The sequence below is a fragment of the Rhinatrema bivittatum genome, chromosome 4 (assembly GCF_901001135.1).
Source record: "Rhinatrema bivittatum chromosome 4, aRhiBiv1.1, whole genome shotgun sequence".
In the NCBI taxonomy this organism is placed as follows: Eukaryota; Metazoa; Chordata; class Amphibia; order Gymnophiona; family Rhinatrematidae; genus Rhinatrema; species Rhinatrema bivittatum.
In genome coordinates, this window is record NC_042618.1 from 467,031,208 (window position 1) to 467,051,720 (window position 20,513).

The window sequence follows — 20,513 nt, forward strand, 5'->3', positions numbered from 1 at the left end:
ACCCAGAACGAGCCGGTTTCTGATATCAGCAAGAATTGGAAATGGCTTTTGTGCAAAGAATATTTATTTCAATAAAATATGTACTTTTTTTGATTATATATTCTACTTTTAGACTACAGTTTTGACTCAGAATGATTGTCAGATTGTTCAGAGCAGTCAATAAAACTTTTTTTTTTTTTTTTTTTATAAAACAATTGAGGTGAAACCTGAAATGGCAACAAAGAATTCCCTAACTTTTTTGGCACATGTTGTTAGCAACTTGCCGGTAAGGTGAATTATTTATTAGGAGGGTTAGCATCTCGCTGTGTTTGGAATGTAGATTCATGGTTCCTTTCCCAGTAGGAGTCATTACTTTCTTTAGGTTGTGTAAGTTCTCTGGAACCATCTCTTTGGCTTCCTCAAGATGATTCTTTTTTTGTCTGGTTTAGCCTCATGCAGTAACTAGTTCTGCCAACAGGACCCTGGAAGGCTTGCAGTGCTGCTGCAACATGACATAGGGAGGGAGCGAGGAAACCTGAATTGTCTAATCTTTGTCTGCTTTATTGATTCATGTGCAGGTCTTCATCAGAGTGCTTGGACTCTTCTCTAAATGTTTTGGCCCGTGCACTGGAGCACAATAGAGACAATCCTGAAATTTGGTGTCATTACCTTAAGCTGTTTTCAAAAAGAGGAACCAAGGAGGAGGTGCAAGAGATGTGTGAGACGGCAGTAGAATATGCCCCTTCTTACCAAACTTGGTGGACAGTAAGCATTTAAAATTTTTTTTTATACCACACAACCTCTGATGCATAGAAAATGACTAATTTGAAGGTGGTTTTATAAATCATGTGATCACAACATAGAGCAGCACCTCTTCAATACTTAAAGCAAACAAAACGCGAGGGAAATCCAAAAGATTTTTTTCAAAAAATATTAAAAAAAAACAAAACAGAAGAAGATAGTGCACATGCAAATACAGGAAAACAGACATACTATTAAATTATGGTACATGGTTTATAAAAGAACCCCTGAAGGCAGCGGTATATGCCGAAACATGGTCCATGTCAGGTTGGTCTTGAATTAGTTATGAAGTGGAGCTTTGTTTGCTAATGAAGCTAAGTATTTGGCAATTATAAGCCATTAGTTGAGCTTTCTTGAGAAGAAATCTTGTGATCTGATTTTTTACTTAAAAATGTTTGCGTTCAGTAGAGAACATTTTGACAATAATAAAAGTTAAGTTTGCTTGTAAATTATAGTTTTTGGAGGTATGAAGGCAAATGATTTGAACTTGTGGTGCAAGGAAGACTCACTGCCTGAGGTCCACTGCGGGCGAGAGACAGCAGATTACATCTGTCGCACCAGTTTTTCTAATACTCTCTCTTCCCAGACCTCTCGCCATTTCCCTCTGTTACAAGCCGTCCAGCAGCGAATTGACCTGGAATGGAGTGCTACAGCGTCCTCATTCAAAGGGGGACGAGCTATGGCAGCCATGTACCCCCTAGACCCGGCGACCAAAGACCTCCTGACATGCCCAAAAGTTGATGCCATGGTCTGCGCGGTCTCGAAGCGCACCACTATCCCAGTGGAGGGAGGAGCAGCGCACAAAGACGCACATGACCGGCGTCTGGAATCCATCCTTAAACAGTCTTTCGACGTGACATGTGCCTGCTTATCTCAGACCAGGAGCAACGCCCCTGGAGAAGTCATGGAACCAGCAGTATCATTCCTTGTGGATGCGGCTTCCGATCTGGTGCATACCGCGGCCAGAGGAGTGTCATCTGCGGTGGCTGCCAGGAGACAACTCTGGCTCCGAAGCTGGTCAGCCGGCACATCTTCCAAAACGCGCCTCACAAGGATTTATTTATTTATTTCCTGGTTTTTCTAGACCGATGTTGGTATGAACCTTCACACCGGTTTACAATGTTTCTTTCCCCGATCTTCCAGGGGCAAAAGCTCTCAGCACTTCAATCCATACAGAAGCAACTATCAAGTGCCCCGACCTATGGGCAGGAACCAGTCCTTTCGGAACAAGCACAACAAGAGGGGAGCCAGCTGGGGTGCAAGTCCCAGCCGCACCCCACAATGAGATTCAGCCAAGCCATAAGGGACAGACTAGCTTTATTCTACCACAGATGGGTCGAGATAACTTCAGACAAGTGGGTCCTAGCCATCATTCGAGAGGGATACTACCTGGATTTCCTACGAACCCCTCCGGACAAGTTCGTGGAATTCCCGTGCCACGACCTCTCCAAGAGGGCGGCAGTGGAAGATACACTGACCAGGCTACTGGTCACCCCAGTGCCTCCACAAGAAATAAATACTGGGCATTATTCAATTTATTTTCTCGTCCCCAAGAAAGAGGGGACGCTCGGGCCCATCCTGGACCTCGTCAGTCAACCGCCACCTAAGGATTCCCCGCTTCCGCATGGAAACCCTACGTTCCGTAATAAGGGTGATACAACCTGGAGAGTTTCTCACATCCCTGGATCTTTCAGAGGCCTACCTACACATCCCAATTCACCAGGAACACCAGCGCTATTTACGCTTCAAAATCCTGGACTACCAGTTCCGGGCACTATCCTTCAGGTTAGCCACAGCACCCCGGACGTTCACCAAGATCATAGTGGTGGTGGCGGCAACACTGAGGAAGGAAGGAGTCCTCGTACATCCTTACCTAGACTACTAGTGATCAGGGCTAAATCCCCAGAGGAAAGCCGCCAAGCAACCAACAGAGTCAAAACTCTACTGGAGAGCCTAGGTTGGGTGATAAACACAAACAAAAATTGTCTACAGCCCTCACAGTCTCTAGAATACCTAAGAACATAAGAAATTGCCATGCTGGGTCAGACCAAGGGTCCATCAAGCCCACCATTCTGTTTCCAACAGAGGCCAAAACCAGGCCACAAAAGCCTGGCAATTACCCAAACACTAAGAAGAACCCATGCTACTGATGCAATTAATAGCCATTAATGGACTTTTCCTCCAAGAACTTATCCAAACCTTTTTTGAACCCAGCTACACTAACTGCACTAACCACCTCCTCTGGCAACAAATTCCAGAGCTTTATTGTGCGTTGAGTGAAAAAGAATTTTTCACTCAACACTAGGAGTCCGATTCAACACCAAAGAAGATAAGGTCAGCCTGACTCCCACAAGGAGATCAAAACTGTGGAACCGGTTACAAATCATACTGAGCGGACCTTGTCCCGCAGCATGGGATTACCTGCAAGTCCTCTGTCTGATGGCATCCACACTGGAAGTAGTGCCATGGGCGCGAGCTCACATGAGACCCCTGCAACGCTCACCTCTATCACGATGGAGTCCATGGTATCAGAATTACACCGTACGTCTATCACTTCCGGGCAGAGTCCGGACCCAGCTACGGTGGTGGCTGCAAGCCAAACACCTGAGCCGGGGAACAAGTCTATCCTTCCCAACCTGGACCTTGCTCACCACAGATGCCAGCCTACGAGGATGGGGAGCACACTGCGAGGAGTTAACCGCCCAAGGGCAGTGGAACGCAGAAGAGGCGGGATGGAACATCAACGTCCTAGAAGCGCGGGCAGTCAGACTTAGCCTGTCTACGATTCGCTTACAGACTCCGAGACAAAGTGGTCAGAGAATTGTCTGACAACGCCACAACAGTGGCCTACGTCAACCGGCAGGGGGGAACCAGAAGCCAGCAGGTGTCTCTAGAAATAGACCTCCTAATGGCGTGGGCGGAAGTAAACCTCCAGGAGATCTCTGCCATCCACATCGCCGGGAAGGACATCATCACAGCAGACTACCTCAGCAGGGAAAGTCTAGACCCAGGAGAATGGAAGCTGTCACCCACAGTGTTCCAACTGATAGTGAACCGGTGGGGGACACCGGACATGGACCTTCTGGCAAGCCGATCCAACGCCCAAGTACCCAGGTACTTCAGCCGCAGGCGGGAACCTCAGTCCCAGGGGATCGATGCCCTGGTACAGACCTGTCCACAGGGGACCCTATTATATGCATTCCCGCTGTGGCCCCTATTGGGCGCAGTCATTCACAAGATACAACTACACTGGCCAAGAAGACCATGGTACAGACATGAGAAGACTACTGGCAGGGAACCCCCTACCACTGCCTCCATACACAGACCTGCTCCAACAAGGACCGATCTTCCACAAGGATCCAGCTCAATTCTCTCTTACAGCCTGGCCCTTGAGAGGGCTCGCCTGAGAAAGAGCGGATACTCGGGGGCTGTAATCGAACCCTACTCCGAGCATGCAAGTTCTCCACATCCCTAACGTACATAAGGATTTGGAGGGTATTTGAAGCCTGGTGCGAAGACCATGACATCAAGCCACGCTCAAGTAAAATTCGCATGATCCTAGAATTCTTACAGAACGGCCTACAGAAAGGGCTGTCCCTCAACTCCATCAAGGTACAGGTGGCCGCATTAACATGCTACGGCTCCAAGAGTGAGGGCGACAGCATAGCCTCTCACCTGGACATGTCACGCTTCCTGAAAGGAGTCAAGCACATACGCCCACCACTAAAGTGGCCGGTACCTCTTTGGAATCTCAACCTGGTCCTGGATTTTCTAGTGGGAACCTCCTTCAGGCCCCTCCGAGGGCTGTCCCTCCGCCTGTTAACATTAAAGACAGCATTCCTGCTGGCAGTTTGTTCAGCATGCCGCATTTCAGAACTACAAGCACTGTCCTGCCGTGAACCATTCCTCAGGCTCACTCCGGGACCCATACAGCTACGCACGGTCCCTTCATTCCTTCCCAAAGTGGTATCACACTTCCGCCTTAACCAAACAATCTCGCTACCATCGCCGGATGACTTGAAGAATTCAGAAGAAGCTCGAAGTCTACGTCACCTCGACATTGGCAGACTTCTATCTAGATACCTGGAAATGTCGGAAACCGTACGAAAAACGGACCACCTTTTCGTCCTTCACAGTGGGAAGAGACAAGGGGAAGCGGCCTCACGGGCAACCATAGCCCGCTGGATCAAGGAGGTCATCAAGGCGGCCTACGTAGAAGCAGGCAAACCACCGCCTCTACAGGTCAAGGTTCATTCTACCAGAGCCCAGGCAGTATCCTGGGCAGAAACCAGAATGCTGTCACCCGCCGAGATTTGCAAGGCGGCGACATGGTCCTCCATCCACACCTTCTCCAGAATTTACTGCCTGGATGTTCAGGCTCGGGAGGACACGGCATTTGCAAGGGCAGTACTAAGTGGGTCATGGGCAGCCTCCCACCCAGTTCGGGAGTAGCTTTTATACATCCCATTGGTCCTGAGTCCATCTGCTACACGCTAGGAAATGGAGAAATTACTTACCTGATAATTTCGTTTTCCTTTGTGTAGACAGATGGACTCAGCATACCACCCTTGGCTGCCATTACACATGGAATTTCGAATGATTCAAGGGTAAGCCATGTTTTCATTCACCTAGGGCACCCACCCTACCGGGTGTCGACGCTTTCCGGTTGAGTACACTGGCGGTCTCCAGCTATATCAATTCAACCAGTTCAAGTTAATCAAGTTATAACGTTTAAACAAGTTATGAAGTTATCCAAGTTAATCAAATTAGTCACACATATATCCACAATGCTTTTCAAGGAGAATACTGAAGAGTTGCACTTCCTGCAGGGGTATATGTACTAGGGGCTGACATCAAATTGAAATCTGATCCGTCTCCAACTGCTAGCACGAGCACACTATACCCATTGATCCTGAGTCCATCTTCTACACTAAGGAAAACGAAATTATCAGGTAAGTAATTTCTCCATCATATTCAAATGTTTTTTATGGTGGTTTTTGTGTTTTAGCTTTGGTACAGATCAATACTGAGGAATTGCAGGTGGCATCAGTGTATATAAAGCAGTGTCAGTTTTACTTTCTCTGTCTCAACCTGCTGGCACGGATGAATAAACCCAGGAGCCTGGACTGATCCCTGGTACTACAGGAACGAAAATTATCAGTAAGAACCAAAATTTCCTTTCAGGCGCAGGAAGATGTGACTTTTGATGAGTGTTCTGCGCACGGGTCTTTCGGGATCCTGCCCAGTCTAGGGGTACTTTAGTACATCCCACTTGTTTGGACTGTTCTGAATATGTTCAGGAAAGGAAAATTGATAATACCTGCTAATTTTCGTTGCTGTAATAACCACAGATCAGTCCAGAGACCCGCCCCTGTTTTGCTGCCGAAAGACTGAATGTCCTGGTATTAATTTTAAAAAGTTTACACACTGTAAATGTTCATGAGTTTATCAGTGTTTTTTCTCGAAGTACGGGAGACGCCACGTCAGGGGGAGTCCCAACCCTGAGTTTCCTGTTCGTCCTAAAAAAGGGGAATGGTCTCTACTCTTTAGCTTGGGTACAGGTCAATACGGAGGGACTTCAGGTGGTACACTGATATGTAGCAGTGACTCCATCTGCTGGTAGGGATGCAAAATCCACTTTCCTAGCGTGTAGCCAGATGGACTCAGGACCCAGTGGGGTATAGTGCTCTTCTGCTAGCAGATGGGAGACTGAGTCAGATTTCAAAGCTGATGTCACTAAATATACCTCTGCAGTAACCTCAGCTCTTCAGTATCTCTCAGTCTCCTAGCAGATGCGGCCACTATCCCACACACTAGAATAGTGTTAAGAATTACAGCAAAGAAGAAACAAAATTTATCTTAAAGAAGATCGAGCCCCACTCTCCTGCGGTGATACCTAAGGGTCCCTCCCCCAGTCGAGAATCCTGAGGTGATCTCAGATATCCCTCAGAGGTGTGCCTTGGTCCGGTAGCCGGATCCCGGTGAGGACTTAAACCCCATTGTGGCTGAAAGGCAGTGGGTGCAGAACCGAGCGCAGCGGTGAAGGTAATTCCCTCTCCCCCCGCAGCTGGAGATCGTCCGGCACACGATTGGTAAGCGCTGAGACCAGGTAAGAAGAAAATCTTTAAATTCAGGTTTCTGGTCTCCAGAGCTCTGATTGCTGTACCAAATTCTTCTCCGGCGAGTTTAAAAGGGAGCACCGATCGGGATGAGCAGTCTTGGTTGGGCTAGGCCCCGATCTGGTGCAAGGGTCCACACACGTGGAGACCCTTGGGGGGGCATCATCTTATGCGTGGGGGTCGTCGGCGCCATCTTCCCTTCTCAACCGGCGGTACGTGCGGAGCAGGCCAGGCGGCCGATGCGCCTAACTTGTGCGCATCCAATACAGACGCACGCATAGCTGCGCGCACAGCTAAGTGGACAACTGAGTGCACCTGTGCACATAACTACAGAGCTGAGGTTGCATGCGTGTTTACAACTGCACGCACGCAAACACACAAGAGGTAATGGCACCAGACGCCCAAGAAGTCCAGAAGGCACTCTCTTTGCACAGCCTGCCACATAAGAGCCGCGCAGCCTGAATTGGAGTCCTGCCTGTGTCAACATTGCGAGAAGCCAGGGGGAACCAAAGCCTGATCCCTTACTGTCAGGAGATGGTTCCGGAACTACCAACGATAGCTCCCTGGATCTATGCATCTCCGAGATGGCTTCTCCACAGGAGGGCACCTCTGGGGCCCCTACTCAAACTCCCCCTGGAATTAACATGGACCCAGGGACCTTCTCCTGGTTGGAATTTTTCCAAGGCCTGCAAGCCTTCATTCAGGCGCAATCAGCCCTGGCTGTGTTCCGGGCTCAACCCCTGCCGGAAGCACAAGATCCTCCCAGCCCTGCTCGGATGCCTCGAGACATGCCTCGCTTAACCAAGAACTTCCCTGACAGGGACCCAGACACCTCAGATGATGAGGGTGACTCCTTGGAAGAAGGAGAAATTCCTCCAGGAATGGAACCATACCGAACCATGCTTCGCTTCTTCCACAAGGACGAATTACCAGCCCTTGTTTCCCAGACTCTGAAAACGCTGGGTATTCCAGGCACGAACCCTATGGTGGAACCAAAGAAGAACCCCATCTTGGTGTCCCTTTGTAAGGCCTCATGCTACTTTCCAGTGTTGGAAGCCATCCAGGAACTAATTGACCTGGAGTGGAATGCCCTGGAGGCCAGCTTCAAAGGGGGTCAGGCCTTGGAAGCTCTCTACCCTCTAGAGCCATCGACCAAGGATAGTCTGTGTTTCCCGAAAGTGGACGCTATGGTCTGTGCCTTCTCAAAGCGAATGACTATTCCCGTTGAGGGAGGGGCTGCATTGAAGGATAATCAGGACAGACAATTAGAATCCATCCTTAAGCAGGCCTTTGACGTAACAGCAATGACACTGCAGATTGCTTCCTGCTGCGCACTGGTGGGCACATTCCTTCTTGCTCCTCTCGAGAGAGGCAAATAACTCCAGAACGTATACTGGTGAGACGATGGAACCTCAGCAACCTTCCTGACGGATGCAAGCTCAGACCTGGTGAGTGCCCCAGCCAGGGGCGTTGCCTCGGTAGTGGCAGCCAGAAGACAACTATCGCTACGGAATTGGTCTGCGGACACAACATCTAAAGCGAATCTCACAAGTATTTTCTCTTAGTTCGATGTGAACCTATATGATGTAACCACGAATGTCGGTATAAAAAAGCTGTTAAATTAATAAGAATGCCCTTTAAAGGATCTCTTGTTCAGAAGTGAATTGGAGAAGTTAGCCAGCAAACGGGGCGAATCCCCAGTGCCTCGGCTACCGGAAGATAGGAGTAAAAGATCTCAGCGTCCCTTCCCCAGAAGAACCAAGGGCAGAGGCTTGCAGCGCTTTAGACCCTATAGGAACTCGCAGTTCCAGGCACCTCAGCCCTTTCGGAACCGACAGACCAAGAGGGGAGCAGGCCAGGGGGCAAGCTCCAGCCGTGCTCCACAATGAGAAAGGAAGAGGAGATAGGGGGTTGACTTGCCCTCTTCTACCAAAGAGACAATGTCGGACAAATAGATACTAAACATCATTCTAGTTCCGCAGCATCCCTCGAGACAAATTTATGTCACCCTGCCACTCCCACACCAAGAGACTGGCAGTAGAAACCACTCTAACAAGGCTACTCAGTCTGAAGGCAATAACTCTGGTTCCCACGCCCCAACAAAATACGGGGCGCTATTCCATCTATTTTATCGTTCCCAAGAAGGAAGGATCAATCCAACCCATCTTGGATCTCAAGAATGTTAACCGTCATCTGCAGATACTACACTTCTGCATGGAAACTCTTTGCTCCGTAATAATGGCAGTATGACCGGGAGAGTTTCTGACCTCCCTGGACCTTTCTGAAGCCTACCTTCACATCCCAGTCCATCAGGATCACCAGCGCTTCCTGCACTTTGCGATACTGGGTCACCATTACCAGTTCTGCATGCTACCCTTCGGCCTAGCAACCGCCCCCAGAACTTTCACCCAAATCATGGTAGTCGTGGCAGCAACACTGAGGAAGGAAGGGATCTTGGTACACCCTTACCTGGACAACTGGCTGATCAGGACAAAGTCTTCGGAAGAGAGCCGGCAGGTGACCAACAGAGTCAAGAGCCTGCTGCAGGAACTCGGTTGTGTCGTGAACACGGGCAAGAGCAGTCTGCAGCCCTTTCAATCTGTAGAGTACCTGAGGGACTGTTTCGACACCAAACAGAACAAAGTCTTCCTCCCTCCTCCAAGGAGAAGGAAACTGATGGAACAGTTACGACGATTGATGACCAATGCATGCCCCAAGTATGGGATTATCTTCAAGTCCTCGGCCTCATAGCATCAACCCTGAAGGTCATCCCATGGGCAAGGGCCCATATGCGACCACTCCAGCACTCCTTGCTGTCACGATGGAACCCACTGTCCCAGGACTACTCAATTTGCCTCCAGCTACCAGCGGAGGTACTTTCTCAGCTCCAGTGGTGGCTACAGGAAAATCACCTAAGCAGAGGAGTAAGTCTATCCCCACCGAACTGGATCTTGCTCACCACAGATGCGATCCTGCGAGGGTGGGGAGCCCACTGTCAGGAACTGACGGCCCAGGGACAGTGGAACAAGGAAGAGGTGGAATGGAACATAAACTGCCTGGAAGCTCGAGCAGTAAGACTAGCATGCCTGCAATTGTGCCACAGACTCCGAGGCAAAGCGATTCGAGTAATGTCGGACAACGCGACAACGGTTGCTTACATCAACCATCAGGGAGGAACCAGGAGCTTGCAGGTGTCTCTGGAGATACTCTCTCATGGCATGGGCGGAGATAAACCTACAAGGGATCTCTGCTTCCCACATCGCAGGAAAAGACAATGTCTCAGCAAACTTCCTCAGCAGAGAGAGCCTGAAACCGGGATAATAGACGCTGTCGCCATAGCATTCCAACTGAAAGTAAATCGCTGGGGCCTCTCAGCCATGGATCTAGTGGCCCACCAGTCTCAGTACCCAAGTCCCCAGGTTCTTCAGCAGCAGACGAAAGCCACACTCCCAAGGGATCGGCCAGAGGAAGTAAGTCTTCCTCTGGCCAAGTCTCGTCCAGACTTGGCCAGAGGAAGACTTACTGTATGCCTTCCCCCCCCTATGGCCACAACTGGGCAAGGTCATCCGCAAGATAGAATATCACAGGGGATTAGTTCTGCTAGTAGCCCCAGATTGGCCAAGGCGACCATGGAACTCAGACATGCAGAGACTCGTTGCGGTGAACCCTCTGTGCCTACGTCCTCGCGGGGACCTTCTCCGCAGGGCCAGATTCTCCACGAAGATCAGTCTCTGTTCTCTCTTATGGTCTGGCCTTTGAGAGGACTCGCCTGAAGAAGCGCGGTTATTCAAAGGACGTTATTGACACTCTGCTCCAAGCACGCAAGTTCTCCACATCCCTGTCATACGTACGGATCTGGAAAGTATTCAAAGCCTGGTGCGAGGACTGCGGGATACTCCTGCGGACTGCCAAGATTCCCATGATTCTGGAGTTCCTACAGGATGGTATGAAGAAGGGGTTGTCACTCAACTCCCTCAAGGTCCAAGTAGCCGCACTGCCTTGCTTCATAACCGAAATGGACGGTATCCGGCTATCAACCCATCCAGATTTGTCCCGCTTCCTGAAAGGGGTTAAACAACTCCGACCACTCCTAAAGTGGCTGGTGCCTCTATGGAATCTCAATCTAGTATTAGAATTCCTAGCTTGGGTCTTCCTTCAGACCAACACGCAGTCTGTCACTACACCTCTTAACATTGAAGACTGTATACCTAGTGGCAATATGTTCAGCTCGTCGCGTCTCAGGCACTATCCTGTCGGGAACCGTTCCTTAGGTTCACTCCTGGAACCATACAGCTGCACAGTGTGTCCCCTCCTTCCTACCGAAAGTGGTTTCCGAGTTTCACTTGAACCAAACCATCTTATGATCATCTCCAGATGAACATAAGGACTCTGAAGACTCACACCTTCTTCGCCATCTAAATGTCTGCAGACTCCTAGTGTGGTACCTGGAAAGATCTGAACTGCTGCGCAAAATGGATTGCTTGTTTGTTCTTCACAGCGGGAAGAACAAGGAGAAGCGGCCTCGCGGGCGACCATAGCCTGCTGGATCAAGGAAGTAATCAAGGCAGCCTACATAGAGGCAGGGAAGCCCTTACCACTACAGGTTAAGGCTCATTCTACGAGGGCACCGGCAGTTTCTTGGGCAGAAACCAGGCTACTGGTCGAGATCTGTCAGGCGGCAACGTGGTCCTTCATACATACCTTCTCCAGGTTCTATCACCTGGATGTTCAAGCTCAAGAAGAGACAGCCTTTGCAAGGCAATACTAAGTGGGCCAAGAGCAGCCTCCCACCCTGTCTGGGAGTAGCTTTTGTACATCCCACAGGTCCTGAGTCCATCTGGCTACACACTAGGAAATGGAGAAATTACTTACCTGATAATTTCGTTTCCCTTAGTGTAGATAGATGGACTCACCATCCTGCCCGTGGCTGCCCCAGAAAAGGAGAACCTCGGATAGCAAACCTCGAGACTAAGCAAATACAGGTAAGCCACAGCCAACCCCTAGTTCAAGACACCCACAGTTTGTCCGGTGTTGGCGTTAATTGGTTGAGTGCACTGGCGGTCTCCAGTTTGGAAATTAGTTGAACCAGTTCAAGTTTTAATCAAGTTTAATCAAGTTATTTAAGCAAATATATATCCACTATGACTTTTCGAAGATAATACTGAAGAGCTGAAGTTACTGCAGGGGTATAACTAGAGTGACGTTAGCTTTGAAGACTCCATCTGCTAGCAGAAGAGCACAATACCCCACTGGTCCTGAGTCCATCTGTGTACACTAAGGAAAACAAAATTATCAGGTAAGTAATTTCTGCAATGTTTGGACTGGTTTGTGGTATTATAGGAACTAAAATTAGCGGGTAAGAACCAATTTTCCTATGATGCTCTATAAACTGTCTGCTATTCCCAGTACCAGCACACCAGACCATTGTTACCAGGTTACTGCTGCAGAATGCTGTGGGAAAATAATCTTAAGATTGTACAGGCTGTATAATTGTCATTTTTATTAATCAGGTTACATAATTTTATAGGCTCTTAGATAATGTACTGTACAACAAATGTATAGCAAGTTCCTGCCTAAAAGAGTTTAGTCTAATTGGGCAGTGACAGACCATGGATAAATGTGAATCGGCTATTTACTCTTTCGGATAATAGAAGGGACTAGGAGACACTCCATGAAGTTAGCATGTGGTATATTTAAAACTAATCGGAGAAAGTTCTTTTTCACTCAACGCACAATTAAACTCTGGAATTTGTTGCCAGGGGATGTGGTTAGTGCAGTTAGTATAGCTGTGTTTAAAAAAGGATTGGATAAGTTCTTGGAGGAGAAGTCCATTACCTGCTATTAATTAAGTTGACTTAGAAAATAGCCACTGCTATTACTAGCAACAGTAACATGGGATAGACTTAGTTTTTGGGTACTTGCCAGGTTCTTATGGCCTGCAATGGCCACTGTTAGAAACAGGATGCTGGGCTTGATGGACCCTTGGTCAGACCCTGTATGGCATGTTATGTTCTCATGAGTTGCGCAAGGTCACAATCAGCCTCATTGGCAGAAACTGGACTTGAATCTAGGTCTCTTGTTTCTAACCATTTGACCATCTCTCTCCCAGCGATAATGTTTTATGTAATTAAGAGGTTTTGAATACCTCTGGGGGAAACTTGCATTTCTAGTTCACTCTGCAGCACAGTGTGAAAAACTCCTTTCTGATACAAGAGAATTATCTTACATTCTTGGAGGAGCATTTTCCCTGGACCTAATTATATAAACATATCTATTTTTCCTCCAAGTGCTGCTTCATTTCCTCATTACAATGGTGGTGATGTAACATTGGCTGCCAAACTGAAGCTCCTGTCTTTTGCAGCATATATTTTATCATCCGGGGGAAGGAAGACTCTTAGATTGGGGGAAGACCTTCCTCTCTGGATGGATATATTTCTGGGTATATCTGTGGCCTACATTTTCCTGCGGAATTATTCCACACTACCTTTTTGTTTAATGAACTAATCTGTCTTTTGTGTCTCAATTAGTATCTGAGTTTGGAGAACACTTTTGATGGCAAAGACTATGTATGTGGCCGAATGCTGCAGTTTCTAATGGAAGCAGCAGATGGTGGCAAGGACTCGGATTATATTTCATTCCAGCTCTTAGAAGTTCTGCTGTTTCGAGTTCAGATGAATCTGTTCACGGGCAGGCAACAAAATGCTATTGCCTTATTACAGGTTAGTACAGCTCTTTAAACAGCACAATGGCATTTTTTTAAATGCTTAGGTGCTCTGTGATAACTGCCCCTTTCACACACACAGCCCCATGCCTCCACAAAGCAAATCTGTATTATCTCATAGAGTGGGGGCAAAATAAATCATCCCATTGATGGCAGTGAGAGGTGTTTTTGTGTCCTGGCTTCAGTTCTAACACTTTACATGTTGTATATTTCATTTGCTTTTGACAGAATGCATTGAAGTCGACTAGTGAGAAGGTCGTAGCTGAGCATCTTACCGCAAGTGACCGCTGCTTGTTGTGGTTGGCCTATGTATACCTTATTGAATTTAATGCACTTCCTGTGAACTTTTATGATCCAGCAAATGCAAACCCTGCAAGGATTGTGAGCAAAGAGCCATTTTTAATTCCGTGGCAAACACAGCAGTGTGTAAAGACCAATCCTGATGTGTTGTTAGCACTTCTTGAAGGTAAATGAAAAGATTTTCAAATGTAATATGGTGTATTCACCCTCTAAAAGAATTTTCCAAATTCTATTCTTTCTGCCTGTGGGAAGATTTCCTCTTATAGGATCACAGTAGGTTAGGTTGAATAGAGACCACCACCTTCTCTGGTAGATTTTACTAATGGTGAGCCAGAAGACCAAATAAACTTTGTCGGAGCTAGGTTGCATCTGCCAGGGAAAGAGACTTGCTCTTAACATTCCAAAAGTAGAATCTCCTTGCCATAGGTACCTCAATTCTTTAAAAAAAAAAAAAAAAAAAAAAAAAAAAAAAGCATTCCTTCCATAATGGTTTTAGTAACAGACCATATCGGCTGGAAAAGTATTCCTCAGTATTAGCCACTGCATTTCCCAAATTTTCTTGGGTCAGTATGTTCCCATTGGCAGAGGAGAATCTTCCCATTTTTTTTTCCACCCATGTTTTAAATCATAATCCATTCAAACTGATTTTTGAGCCGTTCTCCTTTTCTTGTTAAAATATAACCAAATTTCTCCAAGGACAAGCAGGATGGTAGTCCTCACACATGGGTGTCATCAGATAGAGCCTGGCACGGAAAACTGAGAATGCCCAGCATACTGCTAATCACGCGTTCACACGGAATCCCTTTTCAGTCTCTTCCTTTCTGCGAAGCTTTCGCCTCGTGGTCATGGAGCTCGTGCTTTTCATTGGGGGTTTGTTTTTTTTTTGCAGTTTTTCATCGCCAGCGTCGCATCGGGTCACTGCACTCCTGGCTGGGCATTTTTCCCTACGGTCTCGGTAAGCTTCTCGGGTTCTTGCGGTCGATAGCCAACGGTGTCGCCCCCAGGTGGCTACCGGCCATCGACCGCATGCAGTGTTCTTTTCGCTATGGCATCGTCTAGCTTTCACCAGGGCCCCCAATGCCCCTGGACTATGTCCATCACAGACCCCCCATGAAGTTTGTGTCCTCTGCCTGGGGGCATCACACAATGTCCGTGGTTGCAATCTCTGTGCCCAGATGACCCCCAAGGGCCGTCGTGCTCGTTTGGACAAGACAGAGAAACTATTCGGCCCTAAAGGTTCGGATCTGTCAACGTCAGGGACTTCTATCCAGCTCAGAAAGGAAGTCCTGGCCTAGACCTCCTGGGGTCACCTCTGCTGCTGCTCCTTGGTCCTGAGGTGGGTGCAGAGGACTGGGTGCAGTCATTGTCTTCCTGTTCAAGGACTGGGGTGAGCATTGGGAGAAGTCGAGGAAACATTGCCACCATTCGTCTTCCTCCAAGTCGGACCGCGGGCAGGCATTGACCGCATCAGTGCCTCCCTCAGTGCGGTCTAGTGCAGAGGAAGCTAATCCTTCTGAGGACTCATTGGCGGCTTCACCGGCACCAGTGAAGATTTCGGTGGCTCCCCGTGACTTGGAAGATGCTCTGATTCCGCTGTCTCCTCAAGCTGTTTTATCCTCGGCAACTTTTGAGGAGGAGTTGGTGGTCAGGCGCTCCAGACGTGCAAAGTGAGGGGGAGACCCCTTATGATCCCCTGGGAAAGGGAGGCTTCTGTTTCCTCCACCGAGGAATTGGAGGATTTGCCCTTGGAGCCCTCTCCTCCGGAAGAGTGGCGGAAATCCCTCCCCGGAAGATCTCTCCTTCACTGGGTTCATTAAAGCCATGGTGGAGTCAGTGCCTTTCCAGCTGTTGATGGAGCAGGACTTTCGGCACAAGATGCTGGAGATCTTGCAATTCTTGGATGCCCCGAAGGAGGTGGTGGCTGTTCCAGTTCATGAGATCTTTAAGGAGCTGGCAGCCCGACTCTGGGAGCACCCCATATCTATTTCTCCAGTGAACCATAAAACGGACGCAGTTTATCTGGTCCAGCCTACCACTGAGTTTGAATGCCGACAGCTCCCCCACCAGTCTGTGGTGGTGGAATTGGCCTTGAAGGCGAAGAAGCTTTGCACTCATGCCTCAGCACGTGCCCCCCCCCCCGGCCGAGAGCATAGGGCTGTAGACGCTCTCAGACGCTGGGTGTTTCAAGGCGCAATGTTAGCGGCCAGGATCGCGTGTTACCAGTGCTACATGGGTCAGTACTCCAGAAATCTCTGGAAACAGGCCCAGGAGTTGGGGGAACGCCTCCCTCAGTAAGCTCAGGAGAAATTTGAGGGTAGTGCAGCAGGGCCTTGAGTGTGAGAAGCATGAGGTCCGCTCTGTATACGACGTGTTTGAGAGGCCATGAGGATTGATGCAGTGGGCATTGGGGCTTGCTGGATGACTTGACTGCGAGCCTCTGATCTTCGCCTGGATTTCCAGGACTGCCTGGCAGATTTGCCCTGTACAGATGAAAACCTGTTCAGAGACAGAATTAAAGAGGTGGTGGCGAAACCGAAGGACTATTATGAGACCCTTGATCGGTTGTCTGCCAGTACTTGTAACACCCAGCCTCCCAAGAAGTCCCCTAGGCAGTATCCGAGGCGGCCTTCTTACCGGTCGCACAAGTACTACCCTCCGTCCGACCCCAGCCCTGCCACAGAACCCTGTCGTGGGATTTCGACTGGTGGCCAGGGAGCATGAGCCAGCCTCCCTTGCCCTGTGGTGTTGACTCCCCAGTGGGGGGTTGTTTGCAGTTCTTCACAGATTAATGGACTTCTGTTACATCGAACCTCTGGGTCCTATCCATTGTGCGCCCGGGGTACAGACTGCATTTCCAATGAGTTCCACCCTGCTCTCCTCTGTGTCCAAGGTGGAAAGCAATAGGGAACATACAGATACTTCAAGTAGAGCTCTCCACCCTATTAATGGCTCGGGCAGTTGAACCAGTCCCACCAAGCCAGTGGGGTGATGGGTTCTACTCCAGGTATTTCCTGATTCCCAAGAAATCTGGTGCCTTTGGCCCATTCTGGACCTCTGAACAGGTTTCTGATAAGAGAAAAAATTCAAAATAGTCTTGTTGGGCACCTTGATTCCTCTCTTCACCGCGGGAGACTGGCTCTGCTTCCTCGATCTCAGATGCCTATACCCATATCCCCATTTCTCAGTTGGATTGGCAGTACTTGCGATCCTGATAGAAGGAAAGCACTGTCTGTACCGGTTGCTGCCCTTCGGACTTAGGTCTGTGCCCTATGTTTTCACAAAATGCCTAGCGGTAGTTGGGGCCTATCTTCAGATGTGGGGGGGAGGGGTCCTTTCTTCTCTTACCTCGACGATTGGCTTATCAAATGCAACTCCAGACAAGGGGCGCAGAGTGCTATGTGAGTCACAATCTGAGTTTTGAAAAACTTGGGTTTGTGATCAACTATCTGAAATCCCATCTCCAGCCATCGTTACAACTGGACTTCATTGGGGCCCAGCCTGACACAGTCCAGAAGAAGGCTTTTCTACCTCATGACAGGGCGGAGAGCCTTGCTACTCTCGCACAGGTAGTCTCCAGTTGCTCCCATGTCTCTGTGCACCAGTTTCTCCAGCTGCTGGGTCATATGGCGGCAATGGTGCATGTTACACCGTTTGCTCGACTCCACAATCACAGGGCCCAGAGGATGTTGCGCTCCCAGTGGTGTCAAGCCACCCAGGATTTTCAGGCTCACATCCTGATCACGACTTCTCTTCGGCAATCCCTTGTGTGATGGGCAACCACATCCAACCTGGAAAAGGGATGCCATTCTGGATCCCACAGCCCCAGATTGTCCTCACCACGGATGCGTCTCACATAGGTTGAGGGCCCACATTGCAGGCCTCCACACTCAGGGTCTTTGGTCAATGCAGGAGGTGCAGTCCCAGATCAACTTCCTGGAATTACAGGCGATCCGGTACTCCCTGCAGGTATTCAGAGAGCAACTGCTCAACAAATTGGTCCTCGTTCAGACTGACAAATCAGGTGGCTATGTGGTATCTGAACAAGCAGGGAGGAACAGGATCATACATCCTCTGTCAAGAGGCAGTCCAGATCTGGTCGTGGGCCATTGAGAACGGCATTCTCCGGGTGGTGTAACATCCCAGGGTGGAAAAACGTCCTTGCGGACTCCCTGAACTGAGCCTTCCGGCCTCACGAGTGGTCCATCAATCAAGAGGTAGCGGATCACATCTTTCGCTTGTGGGGGAACCCTGGACATGGACCTCTTTGCTGCCCCAGAGAACAAGAAAGTAGACCTCTTCTGCTCTCTGAGTCAAATGAGCAAAGGATCGGTGACTGCCTTTTCACTTCACTGGGGCATCAGGCTGCTATACGCTTACCCTCCCCTTCCGCTCATCTCTCAAACATTCCAAAAGCTCCAACAGCGCCGGGGTACCATGATCCTAATCGTACCCTTTTGGCCTCGCCAGGTCTGGTTCCCACTTCTACGGGAGCTAGCCGCATGCCCCCCGATCGGTTGGGGACTGCTCTGGATCTAATCTTTCAGGACCAGGGCAGGCTCCGCCACCCCAACCTCAAAGCCCTGTTCCTCACGGCTTGGATGTTGACCAGATGACTGTCCAGGCTCTGGGCCTTTCAGAGGCTGTATCGCGCATCCTGTTGGAGTCCAGGAAACCCTCCACGAGAAAATCCTACGACCTCAAGTGGGAAGCGTTTTTGGCTTGGTGTGTAGAACAACACGGTCTGGATCCCTTCTTTTGTTCCCTGCTGAAGCTTTTAGCTACCTGTTGCAGCTCTCTGAGTCTGGTCTGCAGACCCACGTTGGTGAGTGTTCACCTTAGTGCCATTGGGGCATGCCATCAGGGTAGGGATGGAGCTTCTGTTTCCACACACCCCTTGTGGGGCGGTTCATGAAGGGCTTGTTGCAACTTAAGCTCCCAATGTGACCGCCAGCGGTCTCCTGGGACTTCAGCGTTGTCCTGTCTCAGCTCATGAAGGCTCCATTTGAGCCTTTGCGGTCTTGCAACCTGAAGTACCTATCCTGGAAGGTAATTTTCTTGGTGCAGTTACTTCAGTGCACAGGGTGAGAGAACTGCAGGCTCTGGTGTTGTACCCCCCCGTATAAAAATTCTGTCCTAAGGTGATCCTGCGACCGCACCAGAAGTTCCTTCCTAAGGTGGTCACTGAGTTCAATCTCAATCAGTCCAGTGTGTTGCTTTCCTTTTTCCAAGACCACATGCTCACCAGGGTGAACGGGCTGTGCACACTCTGGATTGTAAATGGGCTCTGACCTTGGAATGGACAGCGCCTCATCACCTATCCACTTGGCTGTTTGTCTCCTTTGACAAAAACAGATTGGGGGTCGCTCTGTCTGAGCAGACATTATCCCATTGGCTTGCGGACTGTATTTCCTTCTGCTATGCTCAGGTAGGCTTACTTCTTGATGGTCACATCAAGGCTCATTCCATGCGAGCCATGTCAGTCTCAGTGGCTCTCTTGTGAGCAGTCCCCATTCATGAGATTTGCAGAGCGGTAACCTGGAGTTCCCTCCACACAATCGCCTTGCATTATTGCCTGGATAAGGATGGCCGGTGGGACAGTTGTTTTGGACAGTCGTCCTCCGTAATCTCTTTCGGCCATGAAAACCCAACTCTCCCTCCGCATATCCTATCCTTATGTGCAGGCCTGCTCCTCTGGTTGTTGCAGTTCTAGTTGTTGTACACGTTGGCACCTGTTCTCTGCTGCACATGTTGGGAACGGCCTGGAGCTACATAATCATCTATGTGTGAGGATTACCATCTTGCTTGTCCTTGGAAGAAGCAGAGTTGCTTACAGGTGTTCTCCAAGGACAGCAGAAAGTTGGTCCTCACAAAACCCGCCCGCCGCCTCACAGAGTTGGGTTTCTCTCGGTTTGTTTTATTTTTTCGCAAACTCTTGTTATAAGACTGAAGAGAGGGACCCTGCATGGTTAGTGGCATGCTGGGTATGCTCAGTGTGCCAGTCTAAGTTTTTTTTTCTGTGCCGGGCTCCATCTGATGATGTCACCCATGAGTGAGGACTAACATGCTGTCCTTGGAGAACACCTGTTACAGGTAAGCAACTCCTATCTATTTGAATATTTAAAGTAAAATGCTTGAAGGTTATCTTTACATTTTGCTCTGCTACTGCTTACCTTTGCTCTTCTCCCCAGATGCGATCCACGCCTGTGCTGGTGACAGCCTGCCTGCTGAGGAGAGGGTGCAGCTATGCCTTCCACTGTACAGGAATATGATCTGTTTACAAAAGCTGCTAGATAGGTAAAATGTTTTTACAGAATCAAATTAAATTACTGGGAAATAATTTTATCAACAAATCTGGGAGCTTTCCTTTTTCTCTTTTTTTTCTTTTTAAGACATGATGCTGCGGTAAAGCTCTGTACGACATTACTGGAGACATGTCCTAGCAGTTGTCCGTTGCTGGAAGCCCTGGCTGAACTTTATGTAGAGATGGAACAAACCGAGACAGCCTACATTGTGTGGCTTACAGCTTTTAAGGAAAACACTCAAAATGCAGAAGTTTTTTATTCTATATGCAAGTTCCTTATTTCACAGGTAAG

At 48.9% G+C, this 20,513-nt stretch overlaps 1 protein-coding gene across 1 annotated transcript in view; it reads left to right on the forward strand.

The window, feature by feature from the left end:
• Positions 1-20,513, forward strand: part of ZFC3H1 (zinc finger C3H1-type containing) — a 220,457-nt gene that overhangs the window by 141,361 nt on the left and 58,583 nt on the right. Inside the window, 5 exon segments of the mRNA XM_029597179.1 lie at positions 558-744; positions 13,427-13,618; positions 13,849-14,086; positions 20,109-20,214; positions 20,310-20,508. Of these exon segments, the coding sequence (XP_029453039.1) occupies positions 558-744; positions 13,427-13,618; positions 13,849-14,086; positions 20,109-20,214; positions 20,310-20,508 (922 nt within the window).